The 26,293-nt window shown below is 44.8% G+C and overlaps 2 protein-coding genes across 4 annotated transcripts in view; one reads left to right on the top strand and one right to left on the bottom strand.

The window, feature by feature from the left end:
* LOC130275783 (nuclear pore membrane glycoprotein 210-like) overlaps positions 1-6,795 on the bottom strand; it is a 134,070-nt gene extending 127,275 nt beyond the window's left edge. Inside the window, exon 1 of the mRNA XM_056524188.1 lies at positions 6,624-6,795. Coding sequence (XP_056380163.1) covers positions 6,624-6,781 — 158 coding nt within the window. The 5' untranslated portion in view covers positions 6,782-6,795. The remainder of the gene's footprint in view (positions 1-6,623) is intronic.
* A 148-nt stretch (positions 6,796-6,943) lies between these two features.
* LOC130275786 (histone deacetylase 11-like) overlaps positions 6,944-26,293 on the top strand; it is a 34,786-nt gene continuing 15,436 nt past the window's right edge. The window contains exons 1-5 of one of the 3 annotated variants that reach the window (XM_056524195.1): positions 6,944-7,077; positions 16,374-16,522; positions 18,061-18,161; positions 22,006-22,122; positions 25,304-25,346. In XM_056524195.1, coding sequence (XP_056380170.1) covers positions 7,049-7,077; positions 16,374-16,522; positions 18,061-18,161; positions 22,006-22,122; positions 25,304-25,346 — 439 coding nt within the window. In that variant the 5' untranslated portion in view covers positions 6,944-7,048. Of the gene's footprint in view, positions 7,101-12,086; positions 12,440-16,373; positions 16,523-18,060; positions 18,162-22,005; positions 22,123-25,303; positions 25,347-26,293 lie in introns of those variants that run through there. The other 2 variants (XM_056524194.1, XM_056524196.1) reach the window with 2 other exon arrangements.

The following is a 26,293-nucleotide window of genomic DNA, read 5'->3' as shown; positions in this document are numbered from 1 at the left end:
GTCACAGCCATAGGTTTTACCTTCCCGCCAGTAAAACTCAGTCAATTATTAATTTACCCAACATGACGCCCAGCGATGCCAGTCACATGGCTCTGGGCAATGGAATACAATCCCAGCCTGAACACAGACACTGTACAGATGCCAAAGCTGCTAGAAATTGCTTGGCACACAGCCCTATTTTCGGAGGGTGTCCATACAATCTACATTCCTTATACACTTGGTGTGAAGGATAAGCTGGCCACACATGAGCTTTTGGCCCAAGGGATCCAAAAATAGTCTAGCGCAGTGTTGCAAAACTACAACTCCCAGCATGGCCGGACAGCCTTTGGCTGTCCGGGCATGCTGGGAGTTGTAGTTTTGCAGCAGATAGAGTCAAACTGTGTGGGTCTAGTGACTGGCAGCGTCCCCTAAAAGTCTTACTAACACCCGGAAACACATAGGACATTTTCTACAACATATTTTATGACTTTCTTATAGAAGTCAATGGGGGGAAAAAAAATAAAAAAATAAAAAATAAAAACATAGATTGACACGTGCAGATTTAAAATCAGATCAATTTCAGCATGGATTCTATTCAGATTTTTCTTCTGCAGCATGGATGAGATTTGTTTACATGTCCCTCTTATTTAGTAATTTAAAAAAAAAATCTTTTGACATGTTACAGGTCATTAAAGGGGTACTCCACTGGAAAACTTTTTTTTTTTTTTTTTAATTAACTGGTACCACAAAGTGAAAACAGATTTGTAAAATAGAAGAACAGAAAAACAGTATCCCCCCACCTCAAGGTTAGTGTTTGAATAGTAATAATATTGCAATAAGACCGTGCTTCAATTATTCCAATAATTTATAAAAAATGTGTTATAGTATCTTATATTCCACTCTCACAGGGCCCTTGTGGGAGAAGAAACAATGTTAAAATACAAATAAAAGAATATATGACATCGTGCAAAAATCTTCTATTATGCCACTTTTGTTATATTAGTTATTATTAGTATTGCAAGTTCTGCCCATTGATGGACACCGATAGACTTATGAAACGTCACTGTCCTTTATGTTGTAGCAATGGTCGCTACAATGATGTTACAATAATATTAAATTGTCTCTGGTTGGATTATTTAAGTGCACTACAAACTGTAGCAAATGATGTAATAAACGATGTTTTGTTACCAGTTCCGATGGTGCTCCTTTTTAGTCAGCAATCCCTCGCTGAGCTGCAGATGAACTTGCAGAGATGTGTGCTGGCATGCACAGACGGCGGCTGGTCCTGAAGGCGCAGGGCCCGGGTGATACCGCCCGATATCACCCGGGCCCTGCGCCGTCGGGACCAGCCGCCGTCTGTGCATGCCAGCACACATCTCTGCAAGTTCATCTGCAGCTCAGCGAGGGATTGCTGACTAAAAAGGAGCACCATCGGAACTGGTAACAAAACATCGTTTATTACATCATTTGCTACAGTTTGTAGTGCACTTAAAGGAGTAGTCGGTGGTGACCCAGTGGTGAACAACTTATCCCCTATCTTAAGGAGCCCCGAGAGCACGCGGGCAGGGGGCGTGTCGACCTCCGCACGAAGCGGCTGCCGACACGCCCCCTCAATACAACTCTATGGCAGAGCCGGAGCGCTGCCTTCGGCAATCTCCGGCTCTGCCATAGCGATGTATTGAGGGGGCGTGTCGGCCGCCGCTTCGTGCGGGGGTCGACACCCGCTATCTGGCCGGAGAGCCTGGCCCCAGTACAGAGAGATCACAGGGGGCCCCAGCGGTCGGACCCCCCGCGATCTCAAACTTATCCCCTATCCTTAGGATAGGGGATACGTTTTTCACCACTGGACTACCCCTTTAAATAATCCAACCAGAGACAACTTATTATTGTAACATCATTGTAGCGACCATTGCTACAGCATAAAGGACAGTGACGTTTCATAAGTCTATCGGTGTCCATCAATGGGCAGAACTTGCAATACTAATAATAACTAATATAACAAAAGTGACATAGAAGATTTTTGCACAATGTCATATATTTTTATTTGTATTTTAACATTGTTTCTTCTCCCACAAGGGCCCTGTGAGAGTGGAATATAAGATACTATAACAAATTTTTAATAAATTATCGGAATAATTGAAGCACGGTCTTATTGCAATATTATTACTATTCAAACACTAACCTTGAGGTGGGGGGATACCGTTTTTTCTGTTCTTCTGATATATTTAACACACCATGGTATAGGTGTGTACCCCATATCACCTCGATAAGTGTATAATTGTGAGCTGCACCAACAAATTTTCTCTTCAGATTTGTAAAATTACTTCTATTAAAAAAAAATCTTAATCCTTCCAGTACTTGTCAGCTGCTATATGATCCACAGGAAGTTCCTTTTCTTTTTCAATTTCCTTCATGTCTGACCACAGTGCTCTCTGCTGACACCTCTGTCTATTTTAAGCACTGTTCAAAGTAGGAGCAAATCCCCATAGAAAACCTCTCCTGCTCTAGACAGTTCCTAAAATGGACAGAGGTGCCAGCAGAGAGCACTCTGGTCAGACAGAAAGGAAAAAAAAAAAAAAAAAGGAACTTCCTGTGGATCATATAGCAGCTGATAAGTACTGGAAAGATTATGATTTTTTTTTTTTTATAGAAGTCATTTACAAATCTGTTTAACTTTCTGGCACCAGTTGATTTTAAAAAACATTTTTTTTCCAGTGTAGTACCCCTTTAAAGGGGTACTCCTGCTTTGGCCCCCACCCTCTAAGACGAGCTTTAGTGACGACCCTCTCAGCCAATCACCAGGCTGAGACAGGCCCCCAGGTTAATTCATCTCTCTGCATTTTACATGTTTTCATGACAAACAATACAATTTTATTTGATATAACTGAATTATTGTGTCACAGAGACATTTTTAATTAAAAAGTTTTATTCAGTCGGGGTCTCAGTGCTGAGACTCTTACTGATCACTACATCAAGCCATGTCACTGGCTTGCAACAATCTCCATGCTTTGGCCTACTTTAAGTCTACGGGGCTTATTCTATAAAGCAGTAGATTTCCTCTTATTGCTTGCTCTACTGATCGTGGGGGTCTCAGCACAGACTCCGACCAATCAAAAACAGTCATTTAAAAAAACTTTTATTTTTATTTTTTTAAGACAGGCGCACTTAAAGGGGTACTCTGGTAGAAACTTTATTTCCCCCCCCCCCCTCCCCCCATCATCATCAACGGGTGCCAGAAAGTTAAACAGATTTGTAAATGACTTCTATTTAAAAAAATCTTAATCCTTTCAGTACTTATTAGCTGCCGAATACTACAGAGGAAATTCTTTTCTTTTTTGAACACCGTGCTCTCTGCTGACATCTCTGTCCATTTTAGGAACTGTCCAGAGCAGAATATGTTTTCTATGGGGATTTTCTCCTACTGTGGACAGTTCTTAAAATGGACAGAGATGTCAGCAGAGAGAACTGTGGTCATGTCGTCAGCAGAGAGCTCTGTATTCCAAAAAGAAAACCATTTCCTCTATAGTATTCAGCAGCTAATAAGTACGGGAAGATTTAAGATTTTTTAATAGAAGTAATTTACAAATCTGTTTAACTTTCTGGAGCCAGTTGATTTAAAAAAAAAAAAAAAAATATTTAAAATATTTCCACTGGAGTACCCCTTTAAAAGCCCTCATCCACATTGCTGGTACATTGCTGTTTCTCTAACTGCAAGTCCACAGCACATCAGCCCAGTGTGAACTTACCCAGAGAGTACATCCACACAGGACTCAAAAACCATACAGCTCAAATCCAGCTTCAGATTGAGAATCTGCTTAAAGGGGTACTCCGCCCCTGGCATCTTATCCCCTATCCAAAGGATAGGGGATAAGATGTTAGATCGCCGCGGTCCCGCTGCTGGGGACCCCGGGGATCGCCGCTGCGGCACCCCGCCATCATTACTGCACAGAGCGAGATCGCTCTGCACGTAATGACGGGCGATACAGTGGCCGGAGCAGCGTGACATCATGGCTCCGCCCCTCATTACATCACGGCCCGTCCCCTTAATGCAAGTCTATGGCAGGGGGCGTGATGACCGCCACGCCCCCTTCCCATAGACTTGTATTGACGGGGCGGGCCGTGACATCACGAGGGGCGGAGCTGTGACATAACGATGCTCCGGCCCCTGTATCGCCCGTCATTACGTGCAGAGCGATCTCGCTCTGTGCAGTAATGATAGCGGGGTGCTGCAGCAGCGATCCCCGGGGTCCCCAGCAGCGGGACCCCGGCGATCTGACATCTTATCCCCTATCCTTTGGATAGGGGATAAGATGTCTAGGGGCGGAGTACCCCTTTAAGTAACATGTAGATTTTCCTCTCTACATCAAAACGGATGGGACAAAAAAAAAAATAATCAAAAGCTACATTTTTAATAAAAAATTTAAAATTTCTGCAGGTCAATTTTTGTGGCCAGGTGAATGTTCCTGAAGATGATGGGTACATGGAATGGGAAGGATTGTTTATTTGCACTGAACCACGTGGTGACTGTATATAGAGTTCTATTGACAGATCACGTCTGTGGATCATATGTAGTTAAAGGGGTACTCCAGTGGAAAACACTTCTTTTTCAAAAACTGGTTTTAAAGGTAAACACATTTGTTAATTACTTCTATATAAAAATCTTAACCCTTCCAGTACTTATCAGATGCTGTATGCTCCAGAGGAAGTGCTTTTCTTTTTTTATTTATTTTCTGTCCGACCACAGGGCTTTCTGCTGACACCTCTGTCCATGTCAGGAAGTGTCTAGAATAGGAGCAAATCCTCATAGCGAACCTCTCCTGCTCTGGACAGTTCCGGACATGGACAGAGGTGTCAGCAGAGAGCACTGTGGTCAGACTGGAAAGAACTTCTCAACTTCCTCTGGAGCATACAGCAGCTGATAAGTACTGGAAGGATTAAATCTGTATAACTTTCTGGAGCCAGTTGGCACGAAAAAAAAATTGTAACCCTTTAAGATGTCACGTCAATGTGGCTAGAAATTTGCGGCTGGTGTCTATTTGGTTTTCTGCTTCTGTTTATAGTAAATATTCTTATTCCCCGGTCAGATTACATGTTCTCATGCATTAAACTCCAATAACCCAGTAAATTCAGCACTAGAGCAGCAGTCGCATCTCCTTACAACTCCACCACCTGTGTTGTGGCCTCTACAGCACGTGGATATATTTGGGTCACCGGTATAAGAAATAACCTTGTTTGTTCCACAATTCTGCGCTACAAGGTGCGGATGACTTTTATGCAATATTGTCAAACATTATAGTACTGAATGTAAACTGCAGAAAACCACCAGTGCTGTAGAGATTTCATAAAAAAATAAAAATACAGTAAATGACAGGACACGAGTAGGCGAGTACATGAGCCGGCGCCGGCCACGTGCAGACAAGTGTACTACAGCATTGATGCAGAAAACCTATTGGAGAACAAGGCTGATTCATGGCGGCTGTGACTATTTGATTTACAGGCGCAACAAAAAAAATTCTTTACTGTTTCTATGACTGGAGGAGGTAAAATAGTTAACTCTGACAGGTGTAAATGACAGCAGTTACACTGCACATACCATTGGTGTATACTGGAATGTGCTGTGTATTGTGTGATCGCAGCAACAAACATATCACCAGAACTGCCATCACATGCTTTACTATGTGGTCAAAAGTCATCATGTGTCGTCCTATACATTACAGCCTCAGTGTGCCATACATTGCCCCAGCTCAGTGCCAGCCATGCTATGCCATCCATCCCACACCCTGCACAGTGCCACCAATAGACTGCCCCATGACAGTGCCATCTATAGACTGCCCATAGCTATCCCCTCCCCCCGCAGAGTGCCAACCCTACACTATCGCCCCCAACAGTGCCAGCCATACATTGCCCCCCAACAGTGCCAGCCATACATTGCCCCCCAACAGTGCCAGCCATACATTGCCCCCCAACAGTGCCAGCCATACATTGCCCCCCAACAGTGCCAGCCATACATTGCCCCCCAACAGTGCCAGCCATACATTGCCCCCCAACAGTGCCAGCCATACATTGCCCCCCAACAGTGCCAGCCATACATTGCCCCCCAACAGTGCCAGCCATACATTGCCCCCCAACAGTGCCAGCCATACATTGCCCCCCAACAGTGCCAGCCATACATTGCCCCCCAACACAGTGCCAGCCATACATTGCCCCCAACACAGTGCCAGCCATACATTGCCCCCAACACAGTGCCAGCCATACATTGCCCCCAACACAGTGCCAGCCATACATTGCCCCCAACACAGTGCCAGCCATACATTGCCCCCAACACAGTGCCAGCCATACATCGCCCCCCAATACAGTGCCAGCCATACATCGCCCCCCAATACAGTGCCAGCCATACATTGCCCCCAATACAGTGCCAGCCATACATTGCCCCCAATACAGTGCCAGCCATACATTGCCCCCCAATACAGTGCCAGCCATACATTGCCCCCAATACAGTGCCAGCCATACATTGCCCCCCAATACAGTGCCAGCCATACATTGCCCCTTCACAGTGCCAGCCATACATTGCCCCCTTCACAGTGCCAGCCATACATTGCCCCTTCACAGTGCCAGCCATACATTGCCATGCAGGTTGCCCTCACCACTTGTAGCAGCCCTGTGTGACCTCCAGGGTGAAGTTGATCCTGGTGCCCCGGGTGAAGGGCAGTAGTACTTTGGGGACGTTGAGTTTGGAGGATGAATAAACCAGCTGCAGAGTCAGGGTGACCAGAGCCGCCGCCGCCAGGTCCCGGTGCCCCATGCTGTAGTCCTCGGTGTCTCCCGCTCGGTGTTCTGTGCTTCCTGCCCACACAGCGCCGCCCGCAGGACTATAGTGTCACCCGGGGGGATTGTACTCGACTTCCCTGTCCTCAGGGTCTACAGCTCGCAGCGTCCCCGGGAGGCCGGTTATCAGCTCCCGCCATGTGTTTATCACCTCCCCCTCCCGTCAGCACCGTATCTGGAGAAAGAGCCGTAAAGAGAGGAAGGGCGGTGTGCTGTAATCTATAGCGCTGTCACCTCTACCGCCATGTACACAGCATGCCTGGGGGAGGACCGGTAATAACCTCCTGTACACATGGGTATATACACCTATATGTACCATCTATGGATGTAGATCAGTGTTTTCCAAACAGCGTGTCTTCAGCTGTTGCAAAACTACAACTCCCAGCATGCCCGGACAGCCAAAGGCTGTCCGGGCATGCTGGGAGTTGTAGTTTTGCAACAGCTGGAGACACACTGTTTGGGAAATGTTGATGTATATAGATATACACGTATACAGTATATATAGGAGAAATTCGGGACATGAATAATGGGTAAGGACACCTGTCAGTTTTTATTGTAGTCCATGCAGCGGCTCTTTATAATAGTTCTGCGCTGAACTAGGCCCTCAGTTTCCCCCACCACACACTTTTTCAGTGTTTTTTTTTTTCTTTTGCTTGAAAGAACTCTTTTTCATCTAAATTTTTCAGATCGTATTTAATTTCCATAGATCTGTGTCCTTACAAAAAACATTTGAAGTTTCGACCCCTCCATGATAGATGGCTCTACAAAACCGGTGCATTGCCATAGAATGAAATGCTCCGCCTCCATCACATCCTATTGGCTCACTCTTGTCACGTGACATATTTAAACGACGCGCACAGCAGTCTCAGTTTCGCTATCACAGGGAGAGGATCTTCCCATCCCCCGTTAAAGGGGTAGTCCAGTGGTGAAAAACTTATCCCCTATCCTAAGGATAGGGGATAAGTTTGAGATCGCGGGGGTCCGACCGCTGGGGCCCCCTGCGATCTCTCTGTACGGGGCCCCGGCTCTCCGCTGAGATAGCGGGTGTCGACCCGACACGCCCCCTCAATACATCTCTATGGCAGAGCCGGAGATTGCCGAAGGCAGCGCTTCGGCTCTGCCATAGAGTTGTATTGAGGGGGCGTGTCGGCCGCCGCCTCGTGCGGAGGTCGACACGCCCCCTTCCAGCGGGCTGTCGGGGCTCCGTACAGGAGATCGCGGGGGCCCCAGGGGTCGGACCCCCGCGATCTGCAACTTATCCCCTATCCTTAGGATAGGGGATAAGTTGCTCACCACTGAATCACCACTGGACTACTCCTTTAAGGCTCATTCTATGGCAATGCACCTGCCCCCAGGCTCCTCAGTGGGGAGCGGTGATGTCAGCAGCAGAGGCCTAGCTATAGGGGTGCAGAAGTAACAGTCACACGGGGCCCCAAAGCACATCTGCCCCATAGGAGATCAGTATTATAACTGATACAGTGGGGCAAAAGAGTATTTAGGCAGCCACCAATTGTGCAAGTTCTCCCACTTAAAGGGGTAGTCCAGTGGTGAAAAACGTATCCCCTATCCTAAGGATAGGGGATAAGTTTGAGATCGCGGGGGGTCCGACCGCTGGGGCCCCCTCTCTCTTCCGAGATAGCGGGTGTCGACCCCCGCACGAGGCGGCGGCCGACACGCCCCCTCAATACATCTCTATGGCAGAGCCGGAGATTGCCGAAGGTAGCGCTTCGGCTCTGCCATAGAGTTGTATTGAGGGGGCGTGTCGGCCGCCGCCTCGTGCGGAGGTCGACACGCCCCCTTCCCGCGGGCTGTCGGGGCTCCGTACAGGAGATCGCAGGGGGCCCCAGGGTCGGACCCCCCTGCGATCTGCAACTTATCCCCTATCCTTAAGATAGGGAATAAGTTGTAAACCACTGAGTCACCACTGGACTACTCCTTTAACCTCTTAAGGACCGGGTTTTTTTTCATTCATTTCATTCATTTATTCCTCCTTACCTTAAAAAAAATCCTAACTCTTTCAATTTGGCACCTAAAAATCCTTATGATGGCTTATCTTCTGTGCCACCAATTCTACTTTGTAATGATATCAGTCATTTTACCCAAAAATCTACGGCGAAACGGAAAAAAAAAATCATTGTGAGACAAAATTGAAAAAAAAAGAATTTGTAACTTTGGGGGCTTCTGTTTCTACGCAGTACATTTTTTGATAGAAATGACACTCTTTATTCTGTAGGTCCATACAATTAAAATGATACCCTACTTATATAGGTTTGATTTTGTCGGACTTCTTAAATGTTTACGTTTAAAAATGTCATCTTCTGACCCCTATAACTTTTTTATTTTTGCGCGTATGGGGCGGTATGAGGGCTAATTTTTTGCGCCGTGATCTGAAGATTTTAGCGGTACCATTTTTGTATTGATCGGACTTGTTGATCGCTTTTTATTCATTTTTTCATGATATAAAAAGTGACCAAAAAGACACTATTTTGGACTTTGGAATTTTTTTGTGCGTACGCCATTGATTGTGCGGTTTAATTAATGATATATTTTTAAAATCCGGACATTTCCGCACGCGGCGATACCACATATGTTATTTACACTTTTTTTTTTAAATGGGAAAAGGGGGGCGATTCAAACTTTTATTAGTGGAGGTGTTAAATGATCTTTATTCACTTTTTTTTTTTTTGCAATGTTATAGGTCCCATAGGGACCTATAACACTGCACACACTGATCTTTTACATTGATCACTGGTTTCTCATAGGAAACCAGTGATCAATGATTCTGCCGCTTGACTGCTCATGCCTGGATCTCAGGCACTGAGCAGTCATTCGGCGATCGGACACCAGGAGGCAAGGTAGGAGACCCTCCTTGTGTCCCACAGCTGTTCGGGATGCCGCGATTTCGTCGCGGACATCCCGAACAGCCCCCTGAGCTAACCGGCAGTGATTTACTTTCACTTTAGACGCGGCGTTCAACTTTGAACGCCGCGTCTAAAGGGTTAATAGCACGGGGCACCGCGATCATTGCCGCCCGCTATTAGCCACGGGTCCTGGCCCGACCCGCTATGACGCCGGGCCACGTCGTGGCCCCTCGTTATAGAAAGGGAAAGGACTCAGGACATACCGGTACGTCCTTAGTCCTTAAGTGGTTAAAAAGATGAGAGGCCTGTAATTTTCATTATAGGTATACCTCAACTATGAGAGACAGAATGAGAAAAAAAAATCCATAAAGTCACATTGTCTGATTTCTAACCCCTTAAGGACCCATGACATACCGGTACGTCATGAGTCCGCTCCCGTTCTGTTTTATTCTATTTTATTTATTTATTTATTTTAAAAAAACGCATAGGGTTCCTCGTATTTTTATTCTCAGCCAGATACCAACCAAACAGCAACTGCCTGATGTTACAAGGATGGGCGAGGACTAGAGCTGGGCGGTATGGCCAAATATGTGTATCGCAGCGAAAAATTTGCCGCAGCCCAAACTTGAAGCAGAAAACTAACTGTAAACCTGCCCGTGTGAATGTACCCGGACGTACGTTCACATGGAGGGCAAACCTCCAGCTGTTTCAAAACTACAACTCTCAGCATGTACTGACAGACCGTGCATGTTGGGAGTTGTACTTTTGCAACAGCTGGAGGCACACTGGTTGGAAAACCTTCAGTTACCTAACTCAGTATTTTCCAACCAGTGTTCCTCGAGGTGTTGCATAACTACAACTCCCAGCATGTACTGATCGCCGAAGGGCATGCTGGGGGATGTAGTTATGCAACAGCTGGAGGTACACAACTACAACTCCCAGCATGCCGAGACAGCTGTTTGCTGTTTGGGCATGCTGGGATTTGCAGTTTTGCAACATCTGGAGAGCTATAGTTTAGAGACCACTGCACAGTGATCTCCAAACTGTGGACCTCCAGATGTTGCAAAACTGCAAATCCCAGAATGCCGAGACAGCTGTTTGCTATGTGGGCATGCTAGGAGTTGTAGTTTTGCAAGATCTGGAGAGCGACACTATAGAGATCATTGTGCAGTGGTCTCAAACTGTAGCTCTCCAGCTGTTGCAAAACTGCAAATCCCAGCATGCCTAAACAGCTCTCTGGGCATGCTGGGAGTTGTAGTTTTGCAATATCTGGAGGGCTACAGTTTAGAGACCCCTCTATAATGGTCTCAGACTGTAGCCCTCCAGATGTTGCTAAGCAACTCACCGGCTTCCGTAGGATCCACAGAGCTGCGTCGCCGTCCTCTTCTTCCGTCGATAGTCTCCCGCTGCCGCCGCCGATCGCCACCCGCTGCCGTCGCCGATGGGTGAGTGGACTTCGGCGCCCGTCCTGTGTCATTTCCCCGTTCTGCCCCGCCTATTGTGGGTTGGCAGGACGGGGAAACCGAAAGTAAAGCCCCCCCGCCCCTGATCTGCTATTTGTCATCGCGTCTTGATGACCAATAACAGGGATAGGAGGGGTGACACCCCTGCCACCTCACTCCTATCGCTTCAGGGGGATCGTGGGTGTCATGGACACCCGCGATCCCCTTCTATTCTGGTTCATCGGGTGACCATAGACCTGGATCGGCGCAAATCGCAAGTGTGAATTCACTTGTGATTTGCGCCGATCGCCGACATGGGGGGGGGGGGTCTGATGACCCCCCTGGGCATTTGCGCGGGGTGCCTGCTGATCTATATCAGCAGGCACCCCGGTCCGATCCCCGCGCGGCGGGGACAGAAATTCCCACGGGTGTATGGATACGTCCTGGGCCCTTAAGTACCAGAAAGCCAGGGCATATCCATACGCCTGAGGTCCTTAAAGGGGTACTCCGCCCCTCCGTTGCAGCACCCCGCTATCATTACTGCGCAGAGAGAGATTGCTCTTCACGTAATGACGGGCAATACAGGGGCCGGAGCATCGTTACGTCACGGCTCCGCCCCTCGTGACGTCACAGCCCGCCCCGTAAATACAAGTCTATGGGAGGGGGCGTGATGTCATGAGGTGCGCTGCTGCGGCCCCTGTATCGCCCGTCATTATGCACAGAGCAAACTCGCTATGTGCAGTAATGATGGCGGGGTGCCGCAGCGGCGATCCCCGGGGTCCCCAGAAGCGGGACCACGGCGATCTAACATCTTATCCCCTATCCTTTGGATAGGGGATAAGATGCCAGGGGCGGCGTACCCCTTTAAGGGGTTAATGTCAAAATGGGCTTGGTCCTTAAGGGGTTAAAAGACAAAAATGCAACTAATGTAAGCAGTCTATGGGGGAGATTTATCAAAACCTGACCAATCAAATCGCTTCTTTCATTCTTAACAAGGCCTTAACAAAGAAAGAAGCGATCTGATTGGTTGCTATGTGCAACTCAGCAACTTTTCCTCTGGACAGGTTTTAATAAATCTCCCCCTATGTCCTTAAGGGGTTAAGCATCGAGCTGCAGTCAAAGCAATACACTAAGCTGCGGGTAATCTTGCGGAGTGCAGCTGTCACTCAGCAGTTAAAATCATTTGCTACATCAAATACTAGAAATTGTCAGTAATGGCCTTGGGCTTATGTGTAACCGGTCTTGGTGACGTCACAGTGACAAGTGCATAGCCCAGCCTTCTACCTGACGTCATGTGCTGGAGAAGTAACCCAACCCTACGGAAGGAAACATGTGAGTACTCAGAGAGGGGGCAGCAGGCGGCCTGTCAGTGCATCTGTAGGCAGCAGGAAGGGGCACTCAGGCTGCAGGCTGCACAGCATATAGGCAGGATGGGAGGGAGCAGGCCTGCTGGGTATAAATAGGAGGCCCGCAGCTGTACGGAGGTTGTGGGGGATCTGTATACAATGGAAGATAGTTGTGTGCAGATTGCTGGGCCCTCAGTGCAGAGGCAGACGTATGCAGATTGCTGGGATTTGTATACAGAAGGTTGCTGGGTGATCAGCATATAGACAGGAAGGTAGTGGTTGTTGTCGCTTGTGTTGACAGGAAGGCGGCCGCTGTTGTCAGTAAATACAAGCATTAGGACATGCTATATAGGAAGGGGATGGGATATAATGGAGGACAGGAATAGAAAACGCATACCGCCCTCCAGCATTATGTATAAAGACACAATCTTCTAGACAGAAAGAAAGGAACTATAGTCTATTGAGAGCCGTAGTTATTCACGGCAGACAGAGGCAGGCGCTTTATGTCACAGTATATAAAGGTGGACTGTGATCTGCCTGTTACGATATGCGAGAATTCAAATGAAGCAGATTTATTTCAGTATACCTTAACATAGTGTTTCCCAATCAGGGGGCCTTGGGCACTTGCAAAACTACAACTCCCAGCATGCCCGGACAGCCTTTGGCCGTCCGGACATGCTGGGAGTTGTAGTTTTGCAACAGCTGGATGCATCACATGCAGCAGATTTATTTTAGTATACCTTAAAGGGGTTATCCAGGAAAAAACTTTTTTTTATATATCAACTGGCTCCAGAAAGTTAAACAGATTTGTAAATCGTCATCCTTTCAGTACTTATGAGCTTCTGAAGTCGAGTTGTTCTTTTCTGTCTAAGTGCTCTCTGATGACACCTGTCTCGGGAACCGCCCGGTTTAGAAGCAAAGCCCCATAGCAAACCTATTCTACTCTCTGCAGTTCCTGAGACAAGCAGTGATGTCAGCAGAGAGCACTGTTGCTAAACAGAAAACTACAACTCAACTTCAGCAGCTTATAATTATTGAAAGGATTAAGATTTTTTAATAGAAGTAATTTACAAATCTGTTTAACTTTCTGGAGCCAGTTGATATAAAAAAAAATAAAAAAGAAAGTTTTTTTCCTGGAATACCCTTTTAAAGGGGTACTCCGCCCCTAGACAATCTTATCCCCTATCCAAAGTTCGCTCTGCACGTAATGACGGGCAATACAGGGGCCGGAGCATCGTTATGTCACGGCTCCGCCCCTCATGACACCACGGCCCGCCCCGTCAATACAAGTCTATGGGAGGGGGCGTGGCGGTGTCACGCCCCCTGCCATAGACTTGCATTAAGGGGACGGGCCGTGATGTCATGAGGGGCGGAGCCATGATGTCACGCTGCTCCGGCCCCTGTATCGCCCGTCATTACGCACAGAGCGAACTCGCTCTGTTCAGTAATGATGGCGGGGTGCCGCAGCGGCGATTCCCGGGTCCCCAGCAGCGGGACCGCGGCGATCTAACATCTTATCCCCTATCCTTTGGATAGGGGATAAGATGCCAGGGGCGGAGTACCCCTTTAACATAGTGTCTCACAATTAGGGTGCCATGGGCACCTGCAAAACTACAACTCCCAGCATGCTGGGAATTGTAGTTTTGCTACAGATTGATGCACCCTGAATGGGAAACACGGCTTTAACAGAACATTTTAAAAGGGGGTGTCTTTATAAGACCCTATTCTAAAGCTAATAATCAGAGGATATACTTCAACAGGAATAATTTAAATACTTGCAACTATCAAAAAGAAAGCCAGAAATGGGTTTGAAAAAAAAAAAAATACAAAAAAAAAAAAAAAAGCCTCTGTATTTTCTTTATACGCATCCTCAATTTAAGATCTATTCCTGGCTTTGTTTTTCAATAATTGCAAGTAAAAAACCTGAACATGTGAACACAGCCTTACTGCAATTTGTTTGTTCAGTTACAGATACAATTCGACTGGGGGTTACATTGCCTTTACCTGGTCCATTGGTGGTATGCATTGGTATCTTTTCAAAAAGGGATGTCGACATATATTGCAGTGTATTGGCAGCTGGTCCATTCAGTTTAATGGCCAGAACATGGTCAGTAGTTGATCACATTTTAAAATGAATTGACCCTCTGCCAGTAAGTTGCGGTATACGCCAACATCCCTTTTCAAAATAATGCCAACAACCCACACAACCAATGGACTGGGTATACTTAGCGAGAACCCAGCCTTAGTAAAGCTCAGACCAAGGAAAAACTCTACAGTGGAAGCTAATTTACTTCCAGGAGATCGGTTTTGGCCTTTTGCGCACAGAGCCTTATTCACATGGCGGAATTTCAAAGCAGAATCAGGCAGAAAAATTCTCCTTGGAAATTCCATTGCAGCAAAGTCCAGTTGTTTTCAATAGGATTCTGCTGCACTGTGCACACAGCGGAAACATCTGTTGCGGTAATCTCGATTCCGACATGTCAGTTTTTTTGCGGAATCCACTTGGAAATGCAGATGTGGCGTATTTCCGTTCAGTCCTAGCACCGTCATATTCTGCTGGAATCCATTGTATGTGGAATGTCCTTCGAAAATTTTCCAGCGGACATTCCACCATGGGAACATAGCTTTATAGGCTATGTTCATGCGATGGAATTTCTGAGTGGAATTGCATGGGAATATTCCACTCAGAGTCCCATTAATTTAATAGATATCTTCTGCACTGTGCACATGGTGGAACTTCCCTGATTCCAGTGTCCGCAGAAAGAATAGACTTGTCTATTCACTATGTGAAATCTGCTCAGAAAGGCATTGCCATCTATTGAGAAGTTGCATTTCCGAGTGGTCCTAGCGCCGCCATGTTCTGCCGGTACCCACTGTCTGGAGAATTTTCACTTGGATTTTCCAGTCGGACATTCTGCTGTGTGAACACATGATTATGTTGCATTGCAATTTGCAATGACATCACGTATAGATCTACCAAATATCTGTAATTGTATCTGCAACATCAAATCTTTAGCAGGTCCTGTAGGTGTGAATGTACCCTTAGGTTACGGTCACACGTGCCATGTATTGTTTTGTTTTTTCTGCAGCAGATTTTGCTACCCATTGACTTTAATGGGTAGAAAGACACACAGCAGCAAATATGCAGCAAAATACTGCACATACCCTTAGAGGTATAGTGAATAGCTCCACAATATGGCAACAGATGGAGCTTTCCACTTCCGTACAAAATCTGATATAAAAGTACTGTTTAAAACTGAAAACTTGTGAAGGCATGGTAAAGCCTTAGAACCCTGTGGGTGCAGTTATGGCTCTAATTCACATGGTGCATTCTCTACTAGGTTGGGATAGGATAGCAACCATATTTGTGGTGTTTTGTCTCTAAATTTCCATTTTATTATCTGTATTTTAAAATAATCCTGAAATATTACAGTTTTCATTCTGACCACTAAGCCTAAAACTAAGCTGAGACTTCCTGAAATGTACAGGTCACTTATCATAGGAAAGAGTAGAGTGAAATGTGACACCAGTGGGTATATAGCCCAACAAATGATATTTAAAGCTCAGTCTCCCTCTCGTTGTGGAATGACCTCTGCAAAGGTCACAGAGCATGTCTAGAAACTTTTCCCATTTATGTCGATAGGACGTCTCCAGTTTATTGTTGCCTTTGTCCTTGGGGTTTGCTGCAAAGCATTTATCTCAATGCTTATAACAGCTCAGGCAACATACAGTAGGTGCCCCCATAATAACGTACAAAATAAAATAATTACAATGACAAAACAGAAACAGATTACCGGTAGAATGGTTCAGTATCTGGCTCTAATCAGTGAAAAATGTGCTAATTTCATCCTGCCTGTGGTTCAGGCTGCATAATTCATTTATGGCTGGCTGATTATGTAATGTTTGTGTATCTTTTTTAGGCCTCATGAAACTAAACTGTACCAAGACATCCCCGCAAGTCTCTGGCCGATTGTATACTCTACTGATTATAACATCACCTTTATTGGACTAGAGAAGCTTCATCCCTTTGACTCTAGCAAATGGGGGAAAATTGTCAACTTTCTTAAAGGTCTTTTTTTCTTCTTACTTATTTTAATAAAAATTACCGGTTAAAAAAAATAAAATCACTTTGTATCAATCGGTCAACAATAAAATACCATCTGACCTGCCAGCAGCAAGTTATAGAGCAGGAAAAGCAATCATTATGATGTAAACTGTAGATCTAGCTGGGGAAAAATGAAGTGTGACTTGTGATCTATATATTTAAATCTATGCTTGTCCTCGGCTTAGGAGTCCGGTGGGCGGTCCTACTTAGTGATTTACAGCTTCAGAGGTGACTGCTGATCATTGATATGACTCCTAAGTCAAGAATAAGTAGAGATTTAAACATCTAAAATACAACAAAACTCTGCTCAGCTCCCCTGCTCTATAACATGCTGCTGGCAGATCATATTAGGTGTTTAACATGACAGGTTCCCATTATTGACTGAAGGGTGATAGTCTTCTGACCCTCACCTCGTGAGGAGAGGCGGCATCTGCAGTGTCAATTCTGGTTGATTTAGTAAGTTGTAGCTACAGAAAATGTGAGCTGTTCCAATAGACATCACGTTTTGCCTAAGGATATGCCATAAATGTCAGAAAGCTGCGTAATGTTACTTTAAAGGGAATCTGTCAACTACAATTCATGTTCCAAACTGCTGACACTGTTGGATAGCTGTGAGGACAAGGAGACACATGATATCTTTCATATCTCTTTCTGTGCTTCAGTAACCTAAAGAAATGTTTTTATTCTCTGTCAACAGTGTCAAAGAGGTGTTCCCAATCCCCCGAAGTACTGAGAACTGAAACTCCTCCTCACTCCTCCTCCCTGTCCCTGTTTGATTGACAGTCAGCTGTAAGCCAAGCCCTGTGTCTAATTTGTATGTACAGCTCACAATCAAGCAGGGACAAGTATAAGAGAGATGTAAAAAGAAAGCCAAAGATTTGTAATTTTTAATCAAACAGAAATAAACAACTTAGCTGTGACTCTTATTACAATATATTGTAAAATAAATGTAGAATTTTGCAGCATTTTAAATGAAAAACAAAAACAAAACAAAAAACAAACAAACAACAACTTAAAGGTATATCTTTACAAATTTCTGTACATATACATACATCATTAGTATTTATCCATGTTAATGTATGCATTCATTTATATATATATATATAATAACATGTAATTATAATGTCATTATAGGACAGAGAGGGGACATTAGAGATGGTTTGGCAACTAGTAAATGGAGCTGGTTGACCATTCTAGTTGAAGATCTCTTAAGGTGCCCATAGACCTTATACCACCCAATTGCCTGGTTAAGATGAATGTATACGGTATATGGCGGTCTCCTGACTCTCCACTGACATATGATGGGTATGCTGTACTGGATTTTTGCCACCAGACCCTTTTTTTTTTTAGTTAAGCCAACACCAAAGCAGCTGACCCCTCCATTCCTTGTAGACAACACTTAAACATTTGACCATGCTGAAAAATGTATGCCCTCTTTTAGTTGATGCACTTAAGTCAATTGTTTTGTCCATCAATACCAAGTGATCCATTTTCCCTTTTAGATGAGAAGCTAATCACAGATGACACTATTGTGCCTGCTAAGGAAGCAAAAGAAGAGGATCTCCTGGTTGTACATACTAGAGGCTACTTAAATAAATTAAAGGTAATGTATTTTATATTTATAGATTATGTAAATCACACACATGGTTCCCATTTATGTTTCTATGTACCCCCTTCTTACATGTTTTTTTTTTTTTTGGGGGGGGTTCTCTGTAAAAAAAATATATATATAGGTCTACTATATGCGACCGCACCTAACAGGATAATACTTGATTGCAAAATCAGGTGCTGTATGCAAAACATGCAAGTAAGCTTACACTGGATGATAGTAGACGTGGTAACCACAGACTCTTTGGAATTGCTTATACCTTGAGTGGATGGGGGAAGTGTCTGGTGTCCCAGAACCAAAGGCTGTCCTGTGGGCTAAAGATTGCCTTGGCCATCCCTGCTGTTTCTGTGTTGGGCCCACTGCTCCAGTGTCTGTTATTCTGTGATAACTTTTTGTATTATGTTATGTACTAATTAATGCACTGTACCATTTAAAGGATTGTGGCTGAGTGACCAGTTGACCCTGAGGCCCAATGGGGGACCCCCAAACCTGGCCCTTATGTAGTGTAGGGGGTGGAGGAGCTGTCCAGTCTAGGTATGAGTTCTAGTCTAGAGTTGCAGTTAGGAAAGAAAAAGAGAAAAAAAGAGAAAGAGAGAGACTGGCGGTAACCAAAGATCTTGGGGAAAATCACGTTGTCAGTCAAATTAAATCTCTCAAGTCAGCATGGGCTGCTAATAATCTGAAAGCTGCAGCAACAGCAACTACACCTCCCAGTAAAACGACAGGCTCCCGGGTTCACATCCCTCAGCACTAAAGCATGTATTGTTACAGATTCAGTCAGTTCAGCGACAGTAAACATAGTTATCCGTAATCTTGCATCGGTGTATTCATTACCCGGCGCCTGGCCCAGGAGAAGCCATCTCATTTTAGGACCGTGGAGGTTAACAGTGTCCTGGTTTCACAAACTTTATCTTACTCCCTAACCATTAGTGTCACCACAGCCTTGTATTCACACCGTAGTCACTACAAGTGCATGTAACTAAGCACTGTCAGTGTTTCTAAGTAAATGGAAGAGATATTTGCTTTGTGCGTGTTCACATGGGGCAGCTATACTATTGACTTTTAAAACTGAATTTTCAGGCCTATTACAGTACCAAAAAAAAGAAAATTTCATTTACACAATGTGGAAATCAATTGGTTTTAGACTTTAATTGGAAAATCTTAATTAAATAGATTTTTGCAGATTATCTGTGGATTTTAACCCATCTTTTTATTTATTTTTTTTAGAATCTGAATCAAAACCTGTAGCATCAAATTCATACCATTTTGCAATATACCTGTGGATTTGATGGGAAAATCCACAGAATATACCCCTCGTGTGAACATGCCAAGTAACATGCACCTCAATTCAGGACGTTAACTTTCTCCTTGGACTTGGTTTACAAACTATAAAAAAGTTAAAACTTTCTATGTAATGCAGATGATAACATTATATGTGTACTTGTTATATACATTGGTTGAAATTGTGTATTTTTTGGGTGAAACATCCCGTCTTGTCTCTGCAGCTATTCCCTGTGTGTCTCTGTACAGAGACAAAATACTGGGGACAAGCAGGGCTCTGTGCACTGGGGACAAGCAGGGCTCTGTGCACTGGGGAGAAGAAGGGCTCTGTGCACTGGGGACAAGAAGGGCTCTGTGCACTGGGGACAAGCAGGGCTCTGTGCACTGGGGAGAAGAAGGGCTCTGTGCACTGGGGACAAGAAGGGCTCTGTGCACTGGGGACAAGAAGGGCTCTGTGCACTGGGGACAAGAAGGGCTCTGTGCACTGGGGACAAGAAGGGCTGTGGGCACTGAGGACAAGAAGGGCTGTGGGCACTGAGGACAAGGAGGGCACTGTGCAGTGAAGCTCTGTGCAGGGGCGGACGGACAACAATTAGTGCCCCCGGACCAAAAAAAGCAAAGGCCCCCTGCGATGCTCTGCTGCTGGTCCCAAATCCCTACACCAGCACACAAAATAAACAAAATTTTATATATAAGAAACACTTTAAGGTTGGTAAAATAATTTTCCATGACCAATAACACCAGTATACAAGGAGTAAAGATATACCCCCACACAAGTACTGCAGAATACCGACATACTGTACTGAATAAAACCACTAAACACAGATCAGTATACTATGCAGGATCTGTATACAATATAAGTGATTATATACAGGACCATATGGCAGTAGATACCAGCTGTAAAGAGATTTGTATACAATATGTGATTATATACAGGACCATATGGCAGTAGATATCAGATGTACATAGGATGTGTATACCATATAAGTGATTACAGTTACATCAAGGGACTCACAGTTATGTATTTTCTGATTGGTAGCATCCTCTTTCCTTTTCTTCTCCATCCAGATCAGGCCACAATGTCAATCTCTTACCATCTGCAGGACAAGCATTTTAAACATGTTTCCAGTGCTGTCCCCTCCTCTACACAATCTTTCCATCTATAAGCCCACAAACTGTAATAATGCCCTCCTTGGTGTCCTGCACAGTAAAAGGGCAGGTAGGTAGGGAGCCAGGTAAGTTGTTAAGTAGGTAGGTAGATCAGGAAGTCAGATATGAAGGCAGGTGACTAGCCAGGTAGGTAGGTTGCTAGCTAGGTAGTTAGGCAGCCATGTATGAAGGCCAGGTATGTACATAGTTAGGTAGCCAGGTATGTAGGTAGGTAGCAAGATATGTAGGTAAGTAGTTAGGCATCCAGGTACAAAGTTAGGTAGCCAGGGAGTTAGTCAAGTAGGTAGCCAGCACCCCCTCCACCCAGTGGCAGATCCACAGTCTAGTTTTGGGAGGGGCACTATGAAAACCTATGTAATTAGTAGGTAGTCCTCCTATTAGTTTGGTAGTTTATCCCCTTATTAGCTAGGCAGGAACATAGTAGATAGTCCCTCACATTAGGTGTAGGGTGCAGAGTTCCTTCACATTAGGTATAGGCAGGAGAGTTCCCCCATAGTCGGTGAGGATGGCAGAGTTCCCCCACAGTGGGTGTATGCAGCAGAGTTCCCCCACAGTGGGTGTAGGCAGCAGGGTGCCCCCACAGTGGGTGTAGGCAGCAGGGTCCTCCCCACAGTAGGTGTAGGCAGCAGGGTCCCCCCCCACAGTAGATGTAGGCAGCAGGATTCCCCCACAGTAGGTGTAGGCAGCAGAGTTTTCCCCCCTTCCCAGGTTGAAAAAAAAAAAAAAAAATTATGCTCACCTGATGTCCCACGCAGCGATCTTCTTCTACGGAGAGCAGCAGGTGCCCGCATCTTCCTTCCTCCACAGTGAAGGCGCTGATGAGTGATGTCATCGGCGCCTGCGCTGCGTGGGGGCAGAGGTCACGTCTCCTCTGTGTAGACGCAGATGCGACACAGAGGGGACGCCTTCTCTTGTATGTGTGTGTAACGCTATCCCCAGGAGAGGCGGCAGTGGTAAGCCCTGTACCCGGCCAGGCCCTCAGACAACGTCCGATCAGACCGGCTGGTCAGTCAGTCCGTCCCTGGCTCTGTGACATGCTCACGGCTCACACAGCGGGATGATTGATAAGCCAGGAGCCTGCACAGTGCCCTGCTTGTCTAGACCTCACTTCCTGTATTTTGTCTCCACACTGAGACACACAGGCATTAGTTGCAGGGACAAGACAGCATTTTTTCACCCCAAAAAATGTACACATTTTTTAACCAATGAATATTACAAATAGAGTAGGGATCTGACCTATTTTTATTTCAGATATTTTCTAAGTTTAAAGTTAATGATTAACTTTATTATTGGCCATACATTATTGGTCAACTCAGTCTAAGAGCAAAATTATCTTTTGTAATTGTCTTGTAAATAAATTCCTCACTGCAATGTTCATGTCTTACAGTGGTCCTTTGTAGTTGCCACCATAACTGAGATCCCACCACTGTTCCTGCTTCCCAACTTCTTAGTTCAAAGGAGAGTATTGAAACCACTGAGAACACAGACAGGAGGCACCATAATGGTATGTGAACAAGGAAAAAAGACTATTTATCACTTAACCTGGTAATATTTAGACTAAAATGACTGAGCTGCTGTCAAGGTACGTTGACGATACAATCTTCTTAATGTCTTGATGCAGTGCTATGTATACAGAGTAGGCAACTAACCAGCTTTTGGGAGCCACAATAATGGCTACCAAATAATAATCGCTACTCATTATTAACCCTGTTTCACCTCCAAACCCAACCTTAATTTTATAGCAAGCCCAATACCTATCCCCCCTCCCCTCAGCTTCTTGATAACCTCTTTAAAAAGTAAAGACAACATTTTTTTTGTCCGTACAGAAGCTGCTAAAGGTAATATGACTTAAATGGTCACTCTCATTAAAACTAATGTGAAGCCCAAACACAGGAAGTGCAGCCTGGAGTGCTGAGGGTGTGTCCAGCCTCATCCAATCATAGCTCCTCTCGCACTTAGCTGCCATATGCTGTTGGTTGGACACACACCCCTCAGCACTCTAGACTGCACTTCCTGTGTTTGGGCTTCGGTCCAAAGTCTGTGTATGAGATGGGGGAAAATGTGCTCTTGAGCTTTTTTATGCACAAATAAAACATAGAAAACTTAAATATTTTTAAACAAAGTATATTAGAAATATGTTTTATTTACCATAAGGAGTGCAATAGCAAAAATTTGTTTTAATGAGAGTTACCATTTAAGCATTATTCCATATTATTCTCATATTCTTCGTAGTGGCAGTTTGCCTCACAATAGGGGCATATGGTATTTAAACATTGGTGTATTTTAGCAAATATATTTATTCTCCACTGTAATGCACATACAGTGGTGTCACTAAACAGCAGTACCAGTACAATAACAACATCAGCACAGATTTGTCCAAACTGTTGGGTCAACCACACAAAATTATACTGAATAATATCCATAAAATAGTTATAGCTATGGCCACGCTTGCCTCCCAGACCTGGACTAAAAGCATCTGCCAACTCCTAGACAGTCTGTGTTGGATGGAGCGAGATGATGTCCCAGATGTGCTCAATCGGATTCAGGTCTGGGGAACGGGTGGGCCAGTCCATAGTATCAATGCCTTCCTCTTGCAGGAACTGCTGACACACTCCAGCAGCATGAGGTCTAGCATTGTCTTGCATTAGGAGGAACCCAGGGCTAACCACACTAGCATAGCATATGGTCTCACAAGGGGTCTGAGGATCTTATCTCGGTACCTAATGGCAGTCAGGCTACCTCTGGCAAGCACATGGAGAGCTGTGCGGCCCCCCAAAGAAATGCACCCCACACCATTACTGACCCACCGCCAAACCACTCATGCTGGAGGATGTTGCCGGCAGCAGAACGTTCTCCACGGCATCTCCAGACTCTGTCACGTCTGTCACATGGGCTCAGTGTGAACCTGCTTTCACCTGTGAAGAGCACAGGGCACCAGTGGTGAATTTGCCAATCTTGGTGTACTCTGGCAAATGCAAATGCCAAACGTCCTGCACGGTGTTGGGCTTTAAGCACAACCTCCACCTGTGGACGTCGGGCCCTCATACCACCCTCATGGAGTCTGTTTATGACCGTTTGAGTGGACACATGCACATTTGTGGCCTGCTGTAGGTTATTTTGCAGTGCTCTGGCAGTGCTCCTCCTTGCACAAAGTCGGAGGTATCGGTCCTGCTGCTCGGTTGTTGCCCTCCTACGGCCTCCTCCACATCTCCTGATGTACTGGCCTGTCTCCTGGTAGCGCCTCCATGCTCTGGACACTACGCTGACAGACACAGCAAACCTTCTTGCCACAGCTCGCATTGATGTGCCATCCTGGATGAGCTGCACTACCTGAGCCACTTGTGTGGGTTGTAGACTCCGTCTCATGCAACCACTAGAGTGAAAGCACCGCCAGCATTCAAAAGTGACCAAAACATCAGCCAGGAAGCATAGGTCTGTGGTCACCACATAAAGAACCACTCCTTTATTGGAGGTGTTTTGCTAATTGCCTATAATTTCCACCTGTTGTCTGTTCCATTTGCACAACAGCATGTGAAATTGATTGTCAATCAGTGTTGCTTCCTGAGTGGACAGTGTGATTTCACAGAAGTGTCATTGACTTGGAGCTACATTGTGTTGTTTAAGTGTTTCCTTTATTTTTTTGAGCAATGTATGTCAGCAGGTAAACAGTCAGTGCCTGAAGTTGATATTTTTGGAGCATGTAAAATAAGCAAGTGTAAGGATCTGAACTCCTTTGAGGAAAGGTAAATCTTTAAGCTAGATGACTGGGTCTCCAAAATGACAAGTCATGTGGGGTGTCGGTCCAGTGGTTAGTATCTACTTACAGTTATCCAAAGAGGGACAACTTGTGAACCAGTACTTGGGCCATGGGCACTCGAGGCTCATTGATGTAAAAAAAAATGTTAGCCTACCTGGTCCACTTTCACAAAAGAGCTACTGTAGCTCGAATTACTGAAAACGTTATTACTGGCTATGACAGCATGGTGTTAAAAAACACAAATTGTCATTGCAGCTTCCTGTGTATGGTGCTACAGACCAATCAAAGTGCCCATGCTGACTCCTGTTCTCTGCTGAATTTGACTTCAGTTTGCATGTGAGCATCAGGGTTGGACCATGGAGGATGGTGGCCTGGTCTGCAGAATGTTGACAGTCGGGTGTGTGTGGTAGATGGCACCAGGATCCACTATAGAGCACAATCCGGTCTAGGCAGTGCAATGCTCTGGAATATGCTGTTAGGAGACCATAGGTACTGGCATTTATGTCAATGTTACTTTGACAACCTCAACCAACTTCTTTGGGGTCATTCTTCAAACACACACATCTTTAGATATGGACCCTAAACTGTGGGTTGTTGCACTTTAGCTCCTGAGTTTAAACACATAAACATTTGGCAAATAAAGTCAATGGGGACCCCTGCCCGTCTGTGCACAGATATGTTGACATCCCATTTTGACAGAATGCCAATGTATCTGAACTGTAAAGAACAGTTTTATCATAAGTCAAAAATGTAACCTTTGTTTTCCCCAAAGGGATATATTGGAGAACTACATGCTAATTTCTAAGAATAGGACAGTAGGATGAAGTGACATATATATATATATATATATATATATATATATTCTCTTCACATAATATTAAAACACTTCGACTTACAACTTACAAGCGTTTCTTTACTTCTCTTTCAGGCTGGAAAACTGGCAATTGAAAGAGGATGGGCGATCAATGTTGGCAAGTATAAGATGTGTTATCGATTATCCACCTCATGATGTCATATACTTACTGGCTTCTTTCTCAGGCTCTGCTTCTGTTACATTTATGGCATTCGTATGTGTTCGCTGATATGTACATTAAACTGATGCCCCCAACAGATGCCATACAGTGGCATTCATCCCACTGTTATATACATTGCATTGAATAGCATAGTGTAAGATACTATTACTTTTTTTGTTTTCTCTTAAGGTATACTTACCATGCCGATGTAACTCTATGGACATAATGAATCTGTCTTCTTAGATTTGCCCATGTATGTGCGAAACCTAGATCGCAAATGTGATGTAAACTTAACCGTATATGAGAGTAATACAGACTCTGGGTCTTGGTAACATGGCATTAACCTCATAATTGTTCTTCAGTCTTTACTGACATGTTACTGTGATGTGGAGTTTAAGACTATGCATGTATGTAAAAGAAAGAAGGGATTAAAATCTGTAGTTTTATGTCATTTATCTAACATCAAAGATTTAGAATCAAAGTCTGCGAGATGATGGTGCATGAAGTCACTTGTTTTACCTGCCGGATAAAATGGGGATTAGTCTTTAATATTTCTGGGAATTTTTTTATTACAATATCCTTATACTTGCCTAGATGTTAAATGAGTTGTCTGGGTTAGAAAAACGATTTTCAAATACACTGCAAATTTTGCGCTAATAGAAAGTGATCCCTAATTCAGAAGTCTATCTGGAATACATTACAAATTAGTATATTACATGGGAAGATCATTGATTTTTAATGGGCTACATGTTTTGCTTTATTAACCCAGTAGTGTCACTGCAGAGGAATTTAACACTTGCAGTTTCCTCCACAGATTACAAGTAACTAAGCAGTCATACACCCTGTGACCAGTTTATTTCCAGGGATCACTTCTTATGAAAATTGACTGTGAAAATTGTAGAAAC

Source organism: Hyla sarda, chromosome 6, assembly GCF_029499605.1.
Source record: "Hyla sarda isolate aHylSar1 chromosome 6, aHylSar1.hap1, whole genome shotgun sequence".
NCBI lineage: Eukaryota > Metazoa > Chordata > Amphibia > Anura > Hylidae > Hyla > Hyla sarda.
This window is presented reverse-complemented; position numbering and strand designations above follow the sequence as displayed.